Source organism: Salvelinus fontinalis, chromosome 37 (assembly GCF_029448725.1).
Source record: "Salvelinus fontinalis isolate EN_2023a chromosome 37, ASM2944872v1, whole genome shotgun sequence".
Classification (NCBI taxonomy): Eukaryota; Metazoa; Chordata; class Actinopteri; order Salmoniformes; family Salmonidae; genus Salvelinus; species Salvelinus fontinalis.
Window position 1 is genome coordinate 34093321 of NC_074701.1, and position 16784 is coordinate 34110104.

The window sequence follows — 16784 nt, forward strand, 5'->3', positions numbered from 1 at the left end:
GACACGTTGACTCTGTACCGACAAGTTGACTCTGCACCGGCACGTTGACTCTGTACCGCCACGTTGACTTTGTACCGGCACATTGACTCTGTACCGCCACGTTGACTCTGTACCGGCACGGTGACTCTGTACCGGCACGTTGACTCTGAACCGGAATGTTGACCCTGTACCGCCACGTTGACTCTGCACCGGCACGTTGACTCTGTACCGACACGTTGACTCTGTACCGACACGTTGACTCTGAACCGGAATGTTGACCCTGTACCGCCACGTTGACTCTGCACCGGCACGTTGACTCTGTAGCGACACGTTGACTCTGTACAGGCACGTTGACTCTGGACCGGCACGTTGACTCTGGACCGGCACGTTGACCCTGTACCGGCACGTTGACTCTGTACCGGCACGTTGACCCTGAACCGGAATGTTGACCCTGTACCGCCACGTTGACTCTGCACCGACACGTTGACTCTGTACCGGCACGTTGACTCTGTACCGGCACGTTGACTCTGTACCGACACGTTGACTCTGTACCGACACGTTGACTCTGTACCGACACGTTGACTCTGCCCCGGCACGTTGACTCTGCCCCGACACGTTGACTCTGCCCCGACACGTTGACTCTGTACCGGCACGTTGACTCTGTACCGGCACGTTGACTCTGTACCGACACGTTGACTTTGCCCCGACACAATGACTCTGTACCGACACGTTGACTCTGTACCGACACGTTGACTCTGTACCGGCACGTTGACTCTGCCCCAGCACGTTGACTCTGCCCCGACACGTTGACTCTGCCCCGACACGTTGACTCTGCCCCGGCACGTTGACTCTGTACCGACACGTTGACTCTGTACCGACACGTTGACTCTCTACCGACACGTTGACTCTGTACCGGCACGTTGACTCTGGACCGGGACGTTGACTCTGTACCGGCACGTTGACTCTGTACCGGCACGTTGACTCTGTACCGACACGTTGACTCTGTACCGGCACGTTGACTCTGCACCGGCACGTTGACTCTGGACCGGCACGTTGACTCTGCACCGGCACGTTGACTCTGCACCGGCACGTTGACTCTGTACCGACACGTTGACTCTGTACCGACACGTTGACTCTGTACCGGCACGTTGACTCTGTACCGGCACGTTGACTCTGTACCGGCACGTTGACTCTGTACCGGCACGTTGACTCTGTACCGACACGTTAACTCTGTACCGGCACGTTGACTCTGTACCGACACGTTGACTCTGTACCGGCACGTTGACTCTGTACCGGCACGTTGACTCTGTACCGGCACGTTGACTCTGTACCGGCGCGTTGACTCTGTACCGACGCGTTGACTCTGTACCGACACTTTGACTCTGTACCGACGCGTTGAGTCTGTACCGGCGCTTTGACTCTGTACCGACGCGTTGAGTCTGTACCGGCGCGTTGACTCTGTACCGGCGCGTTGACTCTGTACCGGCGCGTTGACTCTGTTCCGGCGCGTTGACTCTGTACCGGCGCGTTGACTCTGTACCGACGCATTGACTCTGTACCGGAGCGTTGACTCTGTACCGGCACGTTGACTCTGTACCGGAGCGTTGACTCTGTACCGGCACGTTGACTCTGTACCGGCACGTTGACTCTGTACCGGCACGTTGACTCTGTACCGGCACGTTGACTCTGTACCGACACGTTGACTCTGTACCGACACGTTGACTCTGCCCCGACACGTTGACTCTGTACCGGCACGTTGACTCTGCCCCGACACGTTGACTCTGTACCGACACGTTGACTCTGTACCGACACGTTGACTCTGTACCGACACGTTGACTCTGTACCGACACGTTGACTCTGTACCGACACGTTGACTCTGTACCGACACGTTGACTCTGTACCGACAAGTTGACTCTGCACCGGCACGTTGACTCTGTACCGCCACGTTGACTTTGTACCGGCACATTGACTCTGTACCGCCACGTTGACTCTGTACCGGCACGTTGACTCTGTACCGCCACGTTGACTCTGAACCGGAATGTTGACCCTGTACCGCCACGTTGACTCTGCACCGGCACGTTGACTCTGTACCGACACGTTGACTCTGTACCGACACGTTGACTCTGAACCGGAATGTTGACCCTGTACCGCCACGTTGACTCTGCACCGGCACGTTGACTCTGTACCGACACGTTGACTCTGTACAGGCACGTTGACTCTGGACCGGCACGTTGACTCTGGACCGGCACGTTGACCCTGTACCGGCACGTTGACTCTGTACCGGCACGTTGACCCTGAACCGGAATGTTGACCCTGTACCGCCACGTTGACTCTGCACCGACACGTTGACTCTGTACCGGCACGTTGACTCTGTACCGGCACGTTGACTCTGTACCGACACGTTGACTCTGTACCGACACGTTGACTCTGTACCGACAGGTTGACTCTCTACCGGCACGTTGACTCTGTACCGGCACGTTGACTCTGTACCGACACGTTGACTCTGCCCCGGCACGTTGACTCTGCCCCGACACGTTGACTCTGCCCCGACACGTTGACTCTGTACCGGCACGTTGACTCTGTACCGGCACGTTGACTCTGTACCGACACGTTGACTTTGCCCCGACACAATGACTCTGTACCGACACGTTGACTCTGTACCGACACGTTGACTCTGTACCGGCACGTTGACTCTGCCCCGGCACGTTGACTCTGCCCCGACACGTTGACTCTGCCCCGACACGTTGACTCTGCCCCGGCACGTTGACTCTGTACCGACACGTTGACTCTGTACCGACACGTTGACTCTCTACCGACACGTTGACTCTGTACCGGCACGTTGACTCTGTACCGGGACGTTGACTCTGTACCGGCACGTTGACTCTGTACCGGCACGTTGACTCTGTACCGGCACGTTGACTCTGCACCGGCACGTTGACTCTGGACCGGCACGTTGACTCTGCACCGGCACGTTGACTCTGCACCGGCACGTTGACTCTGTACCGACACGTTGACTCTGTACCGACACGTTGACTCTGTACCGGCACGTTGACTCTGTACCGGCACGTTGACTCTGTACCGGCACGTTGACTCTGTACCGGCACGTTGACTCTGTACCGACACGTTAACTCTGTACCGGCACGTTGACTCTGTACCGACACGTTGACTCTGTACCGGCACGTTGACTCTGTACCGGCACGTTGACTCTGTACCGGCACGTTGACTCTGTACCGGCACGTTGACTCTGTACCGACGCGTTGACTCTGTACCGACACTTTGACTCTGTACCGACGCGTTGAGTCTGTACCGGCGCGTTGACTCTGTACCGACGCGTTGAGTCTGTACCGGCGCGTTGACTCTGTACCGGCGCGTTGACTCTGTACCGGCGCGTTGACTCTGTTCCGGCGCGTTGACTCTGTACCGGCGCGTTGACTCTGTACCGACGCGTTGACTCTGTACCGGAGCGTTGACTCTGTACCGGCACGTTGACTCTGTACCGGCACGTTGACTCTGTACCGGCACGTTGACTCTGTACCGGCACGTTGACTCTGTACCGACACGTTGACTCTGTACCGACACGTTGACTCTGCCGCGACACGTTGACTCTGTACCGGCACGTTGACTCTGCCCCGACACGTTGACTCTGTACCGACACGTTGACTCTGTACCGACACGTTGACTCTGTACCGACACGTTGACTCTGTACCGACACGTTGACTCTGTACCGGCACGTTGACTCTGCCCCGACACGTTGACTCTGTACCGACACGTTGACTCTGTACCGGCACGTTGACTCTGTACCGGCACGTTGACTCTGCACCGGCACGTTGACTCTGCACCGGCACGTTGACTCTGTACCGCCACGTTGACTCTGTACCGGCACATTGACTCTGTACCGCCACGTTGACTCTGTACCGGCACGTTGACTCTGTACCGACACATTGACTCTGTACCGACACGTTGACTCTGTACCGACACGTTGACTCTGCACCGGCACGTTGACTCTGCCCCGACACGTTGACTCTGTACCGGCACGTTGACTCTGTACCGGCACGTTGACTCTGTACCGGCACGTTGACTCTGTACCGACACGTTGACTCTGTACCGACACGTTGACTCTGTACAGGCACGTTGACTCTGCACCGGCACGTTGACTCTGTACCGACACGTTGACTCTGTACAGGCACGTTGACTCTGGACCGGCACGTTGACTCTGGACCGGCACGTTGACCCTGTACCGGCACGTAGACTCTGTACCGGCACGTTGACTCTGAACCGGAATGTTGACCCTGTACCGCCACGTTGACTCTGCACCGGCACGTTGACTCTGTACCGGCACGTTGACTCTGTACCGGCACGTTGACTCTGTACCGACACGTTGACTCTGTACCGACACGTTGACTCTGTACCGAAACGTTGACTCTGTACCGACGCGTTGAGTCTGTACCGGCGCGTTGACTCTGTACCGGCGCGTTGACTCTGTACCGACGCGTTGACTCTGTACCGGAGCGTTGACTCTGTACCGGCACGTTGACTCTGTACCGGCACGTTGACTCTGTACCGGCACGTTGACTCTGTACCGGCGCGTTGACTCTGTACCGTCGCGTTGACTCTGTACCGGCACGTTGACTCTGCCCCGACACGTTGACTCTGTACCGACACGTTGACTCTGTACCGACACGTTGACTCTGTACCGACACGTTGACTCTGTACCGACACGTTGACTCTGAACCGGAATGTTGACCCTGTACCGCCACGTTGACTCTGCACCGGCACGTTGACTCTGTACCGACACGTTGACTCTGCACCGACACGTTGACTCTGCACCGGCACGTTGACTCTGTACCGACACGTTTACTCTGTACCGGCACGTTGACTCTGTACCGGCACGTTGACTCTGTACCGACACGTTAACTCTGTACCGGCACGTTGACTCTGTACCGGCACGTTGACTCTGTACCGACACGTTGACTCTGTACCGGCACGTTGACTCTGTACCGGCACGTTGACTCTGTACCGACACGTTGACTCTGCCCCGGCACGTTGACTCTGCCCCGACACGTTGACTCTGCCCCGACACGTTGACTCTGTACCGGCACGTTGACTCTGTACCGGCACGTTGACTCTGTACCGGCACGTTGACTCTGTACCGACACGTTGACTTTGCCCCGACACAATGACTCTGTACCGACACGTTGACTCTGTACCGACACGTTGACTCTGTACCGGCACGTTGACTCTGTACCGGCACGTTGACTCTGTACCGGTACGTTGACTCTGTACCGGCACGTTGACTCTGTACCGGCACGTTGACTCTGTACCGACACGTTGACTCTGTACCGACACGTTGACTCTGTACCGGTACGTTGACTCTGTACCGGCACGTTGACTCTGTACCGGCACGTTGACACTGTACCGGCACGTTGACTCTGTACCGGCACGTTGACTCTGTACCGGCGCGTTGACTCTGTACCGGCGCGTTGACTCTATACCGTTGACTCTGCACAGGCACGTTGACTCAGTACCGGCACGTTGACTCTGTACCGGCGCGTTGACTCTTTTTTTTAACTGCGCCGTCGATTAGGGGCTCGTAAGTCAGCATTTCACTGTGAGGTCTACTACACCTGTTGTATTCAGCATTTCACTGTAAGGTCTACTACACCTGTTGTATTCAGCATTTCACTGTGATGTCTACTACACCTGTTGTATTCAGCATTTCACTGTAAGGTCTATCTACACCTGTTGTATTCAGCATTTCACTGTAAGGTCTACTACACCTGTTGTATTCAGCATTTCACTGTGAGGTCTACCACACCTGTTGTATTCAGCATTTCACAGTAAAGTCTACTACACCTGTTGTATTCAGCATTTCACTGTAAGGTCTATCTACACCTGTTGTATTCAGCATTTCACTGTAAGGTCTATCTACACCTGTTGTATTCAGCATTTCACTGTAAGGTCTACTACACCTGTTGTATTCAGCATTTCACTGTGAGGTCTACTACACCTGTTGTATTCAGCATTTCACTGTAAGGTCTACTACACCTGTTGTATTCAGCATTTCACTGTAAGGTCTATCTACACCTGTTGTATTCAGCATTTCACTGTGAGGTCTACTACACCTGTTGTATTCAGCATTTCACTGTAAGGCCTACCTACACCTGTTGTATTCAGCATTTCACTGTAAGGTCTACTACACCTGTTGTATTCAGCATTTCACTGTAAGGTCTACCTACACCTGTTGTATTCAGCATTTCACTGTAAGGTCTACCTACACCTGTTGTATTCAGCATTTCACTGTAAGGTCTACTACACCTGTTGTATTCAGCATTTCACTGTAAGGTCTACTACACCTGTTGTATTCAGCATTTCACTGTAAGGTCTACTACACCTGTTGTATTCAGCATTTCACTGTAAGGTCTACCTACATCTGTTGTATTCAGCATTTCACTGTAAGGTCTACTACACCTGTTGTATTCAGCATTTCACTGTAAGGTCTACTACACCTGTTGTATTCAGCATTTCACTGTAAGGTCTACTACACCTGTTGTATTCAGCATTTCACTGTAAGGCCTACCTACACCTGTTGTATTCAGCATTTCACTGTAAGGTCTACTACACCTGTTGTATTCAGCATTTCACTGTAAGGTCTACCTACACCTGTTGTATTCAGCATTTCACTGTAAGGTCTACTACACCTGTTGTATTCAGCATTTCACTGTAAGGTCTACTACACCTGTTGTATTCAGCATTTCACTGTAAGGTCTACTACACCTGTTGTATTCAGCATTTCACTGTAAGGTCTACTACACCTGTTGTATTCTGCATTTCACTGTAAGGTCTACAACACCTGTTGTATTCAGCATTTCACTCTAAGGTCTACTACACCTGTTGTATTCAGCATTTCACTGTAAGGTCTATCTACACCTGTTGTATTCAGCATTTCACTGTAAGGTCTACTACACCTGTTGTATTCGGCATTTCACTGTAAGGTCTACTACACCTGTTGTATTCGGCATTTCACTGTAAGGTCTATCTACACCTGCTGTATTCGGCGCACGTGACAAATAACATTTGATTTGATGTGGCTCCTGAACATATACTTTGAGGTGATTACTCAGCTGCCTAATTCCATTGAGATAGATTTGCAATTTTATCATCATATTATACCAACAACAACATCAACAACAACAAATCCAGTCCACAAGCTAATTTAGCTGTCTCTCTTTACTCTGCAGATAAGCGGTTGTCCAGGAGAAGAGCGTCGTGCTCTGCGACGTTGGTGCTGCATACAGAGCAGAAGACAACCCAGGAGAAACATACAGAGGTAGGTGGTCACGCGTGACCTCAAACAGCACCCTAGTCCCTATGTAGTGCACTACTTTTAACCAGAGCACTATGGGCCCTGGTCAAAAGTAGGGCACTATATAGGGAAATAAGGGGTTTCATTTAGGACGTACAATGTTCATTAACTTACACTGAAACTGTGGCATAACTACATCGACCAAACATGGGCCGTATCCAACCACACCAGCTGAAATAAAGGTTTTAGTCCTGTATGTCGTAGTGAGACGTGAAAAATGGATCCGATGGAACAGAGGAAGAGTTTTACTTTGATAATCGATGTCAGATTGTCACGTTCCTGACCTATTTCTGTTAGTTTGTTGTATGTGTTAGTTGGTCAGGACGTGAGTTTGGGTGGGCATTCTATGTTTTCTGTTTCTATGTTGGTTTATGGGTTGCCTGGTATGGCTCTTAATTAGAGGCAGGTGTTTGGCGTTCCTCTAATTAAGAGTCATATTTAGGTAGGTGTTTTCACAGTGTTCGTGGTGGGTGATTGTCTCCTGTGTTTGTGTATGTCATTGCGCCACACGGGACTGTTTTCGGTTTGTTTGTTCATCGTTCATTTTGTGTAGCCTATTTTTCTCTATTCGTGCGTTCTTCATGTTTTATGTAAGTTCGTCGTCTAGGTCTGTCTACACCGTTTATTTGTTTTGTTAGTGTATTAGTCGAGTTCGTGTTTTTCTTTAATAAATAATGTCTACAAACTCCGCTGCATTTTGGTTCGATCCCTGCTCCTCCTCTTCTGATGAAGAGGAGGAGGAAAGCGTTACAGAATCACCCACCAATCCAGAACCAAGCGGCGTGAGTTCAAGCAGGATAATACACAGGAATCATGGACTTGGGAGGAAATATTGGACGGGAGAGGTCCATGGGCACAGTTGGGAGAATATCACCGCGCTCGTGAGGAGATGGAGGCAGCGAGAGCCCAAGAGTGTTGGTATGAGGAGGCAGCAAGGAGACGTGGCTGGAAGTCCGAGAGGAGACCCCAAAAAATTCTTGGGGGGGGCTAAGAGGTAGTGGGCCAAGGGCAGGTAGGAGACCTGCGCCCACTTCCCAGGCTTACCGTGGAGAGCGGGAGTACGGGCAGGCGCTGTGTTACGCAATAGAGCGCGCGGTGTCTCCTGTACGAGTGCATAGCCCAGTGCGGGTTATTCCACCTCCCCGCACTGGTAGGGCTAGATTGGGCATTGAGCCAGGTGTCATGAGGCCGGCTCAACGCGTCTGGTCTCCAGTGCGTCTCCTCGGGCCGGCTTACATGGCACCAGCCTTACACATGGTGTCCCCGGTTCGCCTACATAGCCCGGTGCGGGTTATTCCACCTCCCAGCACTGGTCAGGCGATGGGGAGCATTCAACCAGGTAAGGTTGGGCAGGCTCGGTGCTCAAGGGAGCCAGTACGCCTTCACGGTCCGGTATTTCCGGCACTACCTCCCCGCCCCAGCCCAGTACCACCAGTGCCTACACCACGCACCAGGCTTCCAGTGCGTTTTCAGAGCCTTGTGCCTCCTCCACGCACTCTCCCTATGGTGCGTGTCTCCAGCCTAGTGCCTCCAGTTCCGGCACCGCGCACTAAGCCACATGTGCGTCTCCTAAGTCCTGTGCACACTGTTGTTTCTCCCCGTACTCGTCCTGATGTGCGTGCACTCAGCCCGGTGCCACCAGTGCCGGTACCACGCACCAGGAATATAGCACGCTTTGAGAGTCCAGTGTGCCCTGTCCCTGCTCCCCGCACTAGGCTTAAAGTGCGTGTCCTCAGTCAGGTGCCTCCAGTTACGGCACCACGCACCAAGCCTACAGTGCGTCTCAGCCGGCCAGAGTCTGCCGTCTGCCCAACGGCGCATGAACTGCCTGTCTGCCATGAGCCTGCAAAGCTGCCCGTCTGCCATGAGCCTTCCGCCAGACAGGAGCAGCCAGAGCCTTCCGCCAGACAGGTGCAGTCTGAGCCATCCGTCTCCGCAGTGCCATCTGAGCCATCCGTCTCCCCAGCGCCATCTGAGCCATCCGTCTCCCCAGCGCCGTCTGAGCCATCCGTCTCCCCAGCGACGTCTGAGCAATCCGTCTCCCCAGCGCCGTCTGAGCCATCCGTCTGTCCTGAGCCATTAGAGCCGCCCGTCTGTCCCGAGCCGTCAGAGCCGATAGTCAGTCAGGAGCCGCTAGAGCCAGTTATCAGTCAGGATCTGCCAGAGCCGCCAACCAGACAGGATCTGCCAGAGCCGCCAACCAGACAGGATCTGCCAGAGCCACCAACCAGACAGGATCTGCCAGAGCCGCCAACCAGACAGGATCTGCCAGAGCCGCCAACCAGACAGGATCTGCCAGAGCCGCCAACCAGACAGGATCTGCCAGAGCCGTCAGTGAGCCATGAGCGTCCAGAGCCTTCAGCCAGCCATGAGCGTCCAGAGCCGTCAGCGAGCCATGAGCATCCAGAGCCGTCAGCGAGCCATGAGCGTCGAGAGCCGTCAGCCAGCCATGAGCGTCGAGAGCCGTCAGCCAGCCATGAGCGTCGAGAGCCGTCAGCCAGCCATGAGCGTCGAGAGCCGTCAGCCAGCCATGAGCGTCGAGAGCCGTCAGCCAGCCATGAGCGTCGAGAGCCGTCAGCCAGCCATGAGCGTCCAGAGCCGTTAGCCAGTCATGAGCTGTCCCTTAGCCCGGAGCAGCTATTTACCCAGAACTGCCCCTCAGTCCAGAGCTGTCTCTCTGTCCGGAGCTGCTTTTCAGTCCGGAGTTGCCCCTCTATCCTGATCTCCCTCTCTATCCTGAGCTACCTCTATATCCTGATCTTTCCCTCTGTCTTGAGCTATCCCTCTGTCTTGATCTATCCCTCTGTCCCGGTGCTGCCCCTGTTGTTGATGTTACCAAGAGGATTTTGTGGGGGTAAGATGAGGGTGGACATTCATAGGGGGAGATGGAAGCTGGGATTGACTATGGTGGGGTGGGGACCTCGCCCGGAGCCTGAGCCACCACCGTGGTCAGATGCCCACCCAGACCCTCCCCTACACTTTGTGCTGGTGCGCCCGGAGTTCGCACCTTATGGGGGGGGTTATGTCACGTTCCTGACCTATTTCTGTTAGTTTGTTATATGTGTTAGTTGGTCAGGACGTGAGTTTGGGTGGGCATTCTATGTTTTCTGTTTCTATGTTGGTTTATGGGTTGCCTGGTATGGCTCTTAATTAGAGGCAGGTGTTTGGCGTTCCTCTAATTAAGAGTCATATTTAGGTAGGTGTTTTCACAGTGTTCGTGGTGGGTGATTGTCTCCTGTGTTTGTGTATGTCGTTGCGCCACACGGGACTGTTTTCGGTTTGTTTGTTCATCGTTCATTTTGTGTAGCCTATTTTTCTCTATTCGTGCGTTCTTCATGTTTTATGTAAGTTCGTCGTCTAGGTCTGTCTACACCGTTTATTTGTTTTGTTAGTGTATTAGTCGAGTTCGTGTTTTTCTTTAATAAATAATGTCTACAAACTCCGCTGCATTTTGGTTCGATCCCTGCTCCTCCTCTTCTGATGAAGAGGAGGAGGAAAGCCGTTACACAGATGATGAACAGTGGTATAAAGTACTTTAGTAAAAAATATTTGAAAGTACTACTTAATTAGTTTTTGGGGGTATCTGGTACTTTACAATTTATATTTTTGACAACTTTTATTTTTACCTCGCTACATTCCTAAAGTAAATAATGTATTTTTTACGCCATACATTTTCCCTGACACCCAAAAGTACTTACATTTTGAATCCTTAGCAGGACAAGAAGAATTGTCTAATTCACGCACTTATCAAGAGAACCTCCCTGGTCGTCCCTACTGCCTCTGATCTGGAGGACTCACTAAACAGAGAACATCCCTGGTCGTCCCCTGCCTCTGATCTGGTAGACTCACTAAAACAGAGAATATCCCTGGTCATCCCTACTGCCTCTGATCTGGTAGACTCACTAAACAGAGAACATCCCTGGTCGTCCCTACAGCCTCTGATCTGGTAGACTCACTAAACAGAGAACATCCCTGGTCGTCCCTACTGCCTCTGATCTGGCGGACTCACTAAACAGAGAACATCGCTGGTCATCCCTACTGCCTCTGATCTGGTGGACTCACTAAACAGAGAACATCGCTGGTCATCCCCACTGCCTCTGATCTGGTGGACTCACTAAACAGAGAACATCCCTGGTCATCCCTACTGCCTCTGATCTGGAGGACTCACTAAACAGAGAACATCCCTGGTCATCCCTACTGCCTCTGATCTGGTGGACTCACTAAACAGAGAACATCCCTGGTCATCCCTACTGCCTCTGATCTGGAGGACTCACTAAACAGAGAACATCCCTGGTCGTCCCTACAGCCTCTGATCTGGTAGACTCACTAAGCCTCTGATCTGGAGGACTCACTAAACAGAGAACATCCCTGGTCGTCCCTACTGCTTCTGATCTGGTGGACTCACTAAACAGAGAACATCCCTAGTCATCCCTACTGCCTCTGATCTGGTGGACTCACTAAACACACATGCTTCCTTTGTAAATGATGTCTGAGTGTTGGAGCGTGCCCCTGGCTATCCGTAAATTAAACAAAACAAGAAAATGGTGCCGTCTGGTTTGCTAAATATAAGGAATTTGAAATGATTTATACTTTTACCTTTCATACTTAAGTATATTTTAGAAATTACATTTACTTTTAAGTATATTTAAAACCAAATACTTTTAGATTTTTACTCATGTAGTATTTTACCGGGTGACTTTCACTTTTACTTGAGTCATTTTTTATTAAGTTATCTTTACTTTTACTCAAGTATGACAGTTAGGTACTTTTTTCCACCGCTGATAATGAGAAGTCTCTGGTCACAGCTGAGTAGCTGATTTGCTTCTGGCTGCTGAGATAAGAGGTTGGTTCTTCCTGATTGGAGAGATTTTGGTTCATGCTGCTTTGTTCACTCCACCTACCAGCATAAAACTTCTTCCTGCTCGCCAAATTAGATGTTGCAAAGGGCACCAGGACAGAGTCGGTAAGATTTAGGGTCCAAAATACCACTGCTTCATCTTGGCTCTGATAGGAGGAGAGGTCAATTTAATTCCTCCACTGGTAATTGTTTTCAAAACCCTCCCAGCTGTATTAATTAGTGAAACTCCCCCAGAAGGAGAGGATGTGTAAATCATTAAAAGGAGGATGAATGCTGTGGGGCGGTCCGTCTACAGACTCGACTGCTGCTGTTCTCTGCACACCAGCCTCTTTATTGGTTCCAAATGGCTCCCTATTCCCTTTATAGTGCACGTCTTTTGACCTGGGCTCTGGTCAAAAGTAGTGCACTACATAGGGGGAATAGGGTGCCATTTGGGACCAATAATCTCCCCCTCTGTGAAGGGGTTCAGTAATCTAAGTGGTTGGTCATGCGTTGCCTTAGTAATTGAATGGCTCTGGCTGTATCTGTGACGGTGTTGTGGACATTACAAGGGTAAAGCATTTGTCACACCTTAATCAACACTCCTTATTTCAGTATTAACCCAGGATAAAAAAAAACAATAGAAGTGAAATTAATTTAATGTTCATTTTCCTCCACTAGATCTCAGTATGAATTAACAAAAATGGATGTTTAAAGACACACGGGGTTATAAACTAGAAAGGCGTTTGCGTGCTTTAAATCACACATAACATGTTCCTTCCAGCGCTGACGTTTTACTACTCAGCTCGTGTTGATTTCTCCATGTTGTTGACATTGTTGTCATACTACATTGCTGCAAACTATGCAATTCACTTTTTTAATGAGATTTTCGAAAACACTTAATCTCCTCCAAAATCACCCCCCCCCCCCTCCCCCCATCTCAGTCCAGACAGAGGTTTGAGACATGCAATCATCACAGTACATTAATGTAATTCAATATCTATTACAACACAGAGCGATCCTACCATGTGTTCAGTGGGCTCATTGTACCATTCACGATGAACACCTTCTCAATCAATTTGTTGTCCGAATCCAAAATAGATACAGAGATATGCACCGCCATTTCCACTGCAGCTCTGACTGGTTCCCAAATCATACCCTATTCCCTATCTAGTGCACTACTATTGTCCAAAGCCCATAGGGCTCCGGTCAAAGTAGTGCACTATGTAGGGAATAGGGTGCCATTTGGGATGTAGGCTCTATATCTACACGCTGAAGTCAGACCAATTTGATTTCAGGTTATTCTGTTATTCCAACATCTCCATTTTGGATGCACAGATAGCAGACAGAGTATAGACAGATAGCAGACAGAGACAGAGATAGATAGCAGACAGAGACAGAGACAGATAGCAGACAGAGACAGATAGCAGACAGAGACAGATAGCAGACAGAGACAGATAGCAGACAGAGACAGATAGCAGACAGAGACAGATAGCAGACAGAGACAGATAGCAGACAGAGACAGATAGCAGACAGAGACAGAGACAGATAGCAGACAGAGCCAGATACCAGACAGAGACAGATACCAGACAGAGAGAGAGACAGGTAGCAGACAGAGAGAGAGACAGATAGCAGACAGAGACAGATAGCAGACAGAGAGAGACAGGTAGCAGACTGAAAGAGAGACAGATACCAGACAGAGACAGATAGCAGACAGAGAGAGAGACAGGTAGCAGACAGAAAGAGAGACAGATAGCAGACAGATACAGATAGCCGACAGAGACAGGTAGCAGACAGAGAGAGAGACAGGTAGCAGACAGAAAGAGAGACAGATAGCAGACAGAGATATAGACAGATAGCAGACAGAAATATAGACAGAGAGCAAACAGAGGCAGATACCAGACAGAGACAGAGGCAGATACCAGACAGAGACAGAGACAGAGACAGATACCAGACAGAGACAGAGACAGATACCAGACAGAGACAGAGACAGATAGCAGACCGAGACAGATAGCAGACAGAGACAGAGACCAGACAGAGACAGATAGCAGATAGAGACAGATAGCAGATAGAGACAGATACCAGATAGAGACAGATACCAGACAGAGACAGAGACAGATACCAGACAGAGACAGAGACACATCAAGCCACACCTCTCTGTACTGAGCTGCCCTGGTAACACATTAAGCCACACCTCTCTGTACTGAGCTGACCTGGTAACACATTAAGCCACACCTCTCTGTACTGAGCTGACCTGGTAACACATTAAGCCACACCTCTCTGTACTGAGCTGACCTGGTAACACATTAAGCCACACCTCTCTGTACTGAGCTGACCTGGTAACACATTAAGCCACACCTCTCTGTACTGAGCTGACCTGGTAACACATTAAGCCACACCTCTCTGTACTGAGCTGACCTGGTAACACATTAAGCCACACCTCTCTGTACTGAGCTGCCCTGGTAACACATCAAGCCACACCTCTCTGTACTGAGCTGACCTGGTAACACATTAAGCCACACCTCTCTGTACTGAGCTGACCTGGTAACACATTAAGCCACACCTCTCTGTACTGAGCTGTCCTGGTAACACATTAAGCCACACCTCTCTGTACTGAGCTGACCTGGTAACACATCGAGCCACACCTCTCTGTACTGAGCTGCCCTGGTAACACATTAAGCCACACCTCTCTGTACTGAGCTGCCCTGGTAACACATTGAGCCACACCTCTCTGTACTGAGCTGACCTGGTAACACATCAAGCCACACCTCTCTGTACTGAGCTGACCTGGTAACACATCAAGCCACACCTCTCTGTACTGAGCTGCCCTGGTAACACATTGAGCCACACCTCTCTGTACTGAGCTGACCTGGTAACACATCAAGCCACACCTCTCTGTACTGAGCTGACCTGGTAACACATTAAGCCACACCTCTCTGTACTGAGCTGACGTGGTAACACATCAAGCCACACCTCTCTGTACTGAGCTGCCCTGGTAACACATTAAGCCACACCTCTCTGTACTGAGCTGACCTGGTAACACATCAAGCCACACCTCTCTGTACTGAGCTGACCTGGTAACACATCAAGCCACACCTCTCTGTACTGAGCTGCCCTGGTAACACATTAAGCCACACCTCTCTGTACTGAGCTGACCTGGTAACACATTAAGCCACACCTCTCTGTACTGAGCTGTCCTGATAACACATCAAGCCACACCTCTCTGACCAAGCACAGTACGGTTTATGATGACTCCACAGTACGGTTTATGATGACTCCACAGTACGGTTTATGATGACTCCACAGTACGGTTTATGATGACTCCACAGTACGGTTTATGATGACTCCACAGTACGGTTTATGATGACTCCACAGTACGGCTTATGATGACTCCACAGTACGGTTTATGATGGCTCCACAGTTTGAAAATGGTATCTGCATGGTGCGTTGTGTTAATCCTGCCCTCTGACCTGTGTTTGTGTGTGTGTGTGTGTCTCTCTCTCTCTGTGCGTGTGTTTCTCTCTCTCTCTCTCTCTGTGTGTGTGTGTGTGTGTGTGTGTGTGTGTGTGTGTGTGTGTGTGTGTGTGTGTGTGTGTGTGTGTGTGTGTGTGTGTGTTGTAGCAGGAGATGGTAGAGGTCCCCATGGAGGAGGAGGAGGACGTCGACCCTAAAGACAAGCGTCCTGTAGCTTCCACCCCTGTTCCCGGATCTCCATGGTAACGTTCCTTTACACAATATTATGACGTTCTCTTGCCGGGATTGGTCAATGTTTTGAAGAAACACGTCAGAACATTTCAGCTCTTTAAGAATCTGCCCCGTTCCAGTCAGTCCCTGACACCAAACATGAACAAGACGTTTAGCTAAAGTTCATAAAACATTATCAGCTATATTTATGTTTAAGTCATTTAGCAGACGCTCTTATCCAGAGCGACTTACATTTAACCTTTATTTAACTAGGCAAGTCAGTTAAGAACAAACTCTTATTTTCAATGACGGCCTAGAAACAGTGGGTTAACTGCCTTGTTCAGGGGCAGAACGACAGATTTGTACCTTGTCAGCTGGGGGATTTAAACTTGCAACCTTTCGGTTACTAGCCCAACGCTCTAACCACTAGGCTACTCTGCCGCCCCAGCTATAATGTCAAAGTGGAATCAGGTCTCTACTTTCTTCACTTGTTCTTGAAAACCATATTTTTATATCTGGTTATTATTCCTGATCTCATATTGATTGAGAGTCTCAGGAAAGCGCTGTAATCAGGGTCTTCATAACCCTGAGGAATAATCGCTCGCTGTATGTAGAAACTATTTTCAAAAACGACAGACAAAAAACAGACCGTTAGCAAACCTTTGATAGAAAAATAATTTCAGTCCCGACAATGAACAACTCGTATCAGGGACACTAGTACAATAAGCCATGTCTGTCTGCAGAGTAGTGCAATTTGGTTTTTAAATTGGACTTGTTTTGTTGTTCCTCCACATGTAACAGCCTTTTGATCTGTCAGCGTGTGTTGATGCTGAGAGGAGACTTTAAAGACTCTCTACATGAAACCTGTAATTTACAACACTTTCTCAGCTCAGCACCTAAACAGCATGTTCCTTTTAACAC

General features: G+C 50.4%; 1 protein-coding gene across 7 annotated transcripts in view; it reads left to right on the forward strand.

Moving 5' to 3' along the window:
- The window catches only part of tcerg1l (transcription elongation regulator 1 like), a 249798-nt gene that overhangs the window by 217003 nt on the left and 16011 nt on the right, over positions 1-16784 (forward strand). For 6 of the 7 annotated variants that reach the window (XR_008756582.1, XR_008756583.1, XM_055901605.1 and 3 more), the window contains exons 7-8: positions 7218-7306; positions 15801-15895. Coding sequence is in view for 5 of the 7 variants with exons in the window: in XM_055901605.1 (XP_055757580.1) it covers positions 7218-7306; positions 15801-15895 (184 nt within the window). In the remaining 2 variants the exon portion in view is untranslated. The remainder of the gene's footprint in view (positions 1-7217; positions 7307-15800; positions 15896-16784) is intronic. The other variant, XM_055901603.1, reaches the window with a different exon arrangement.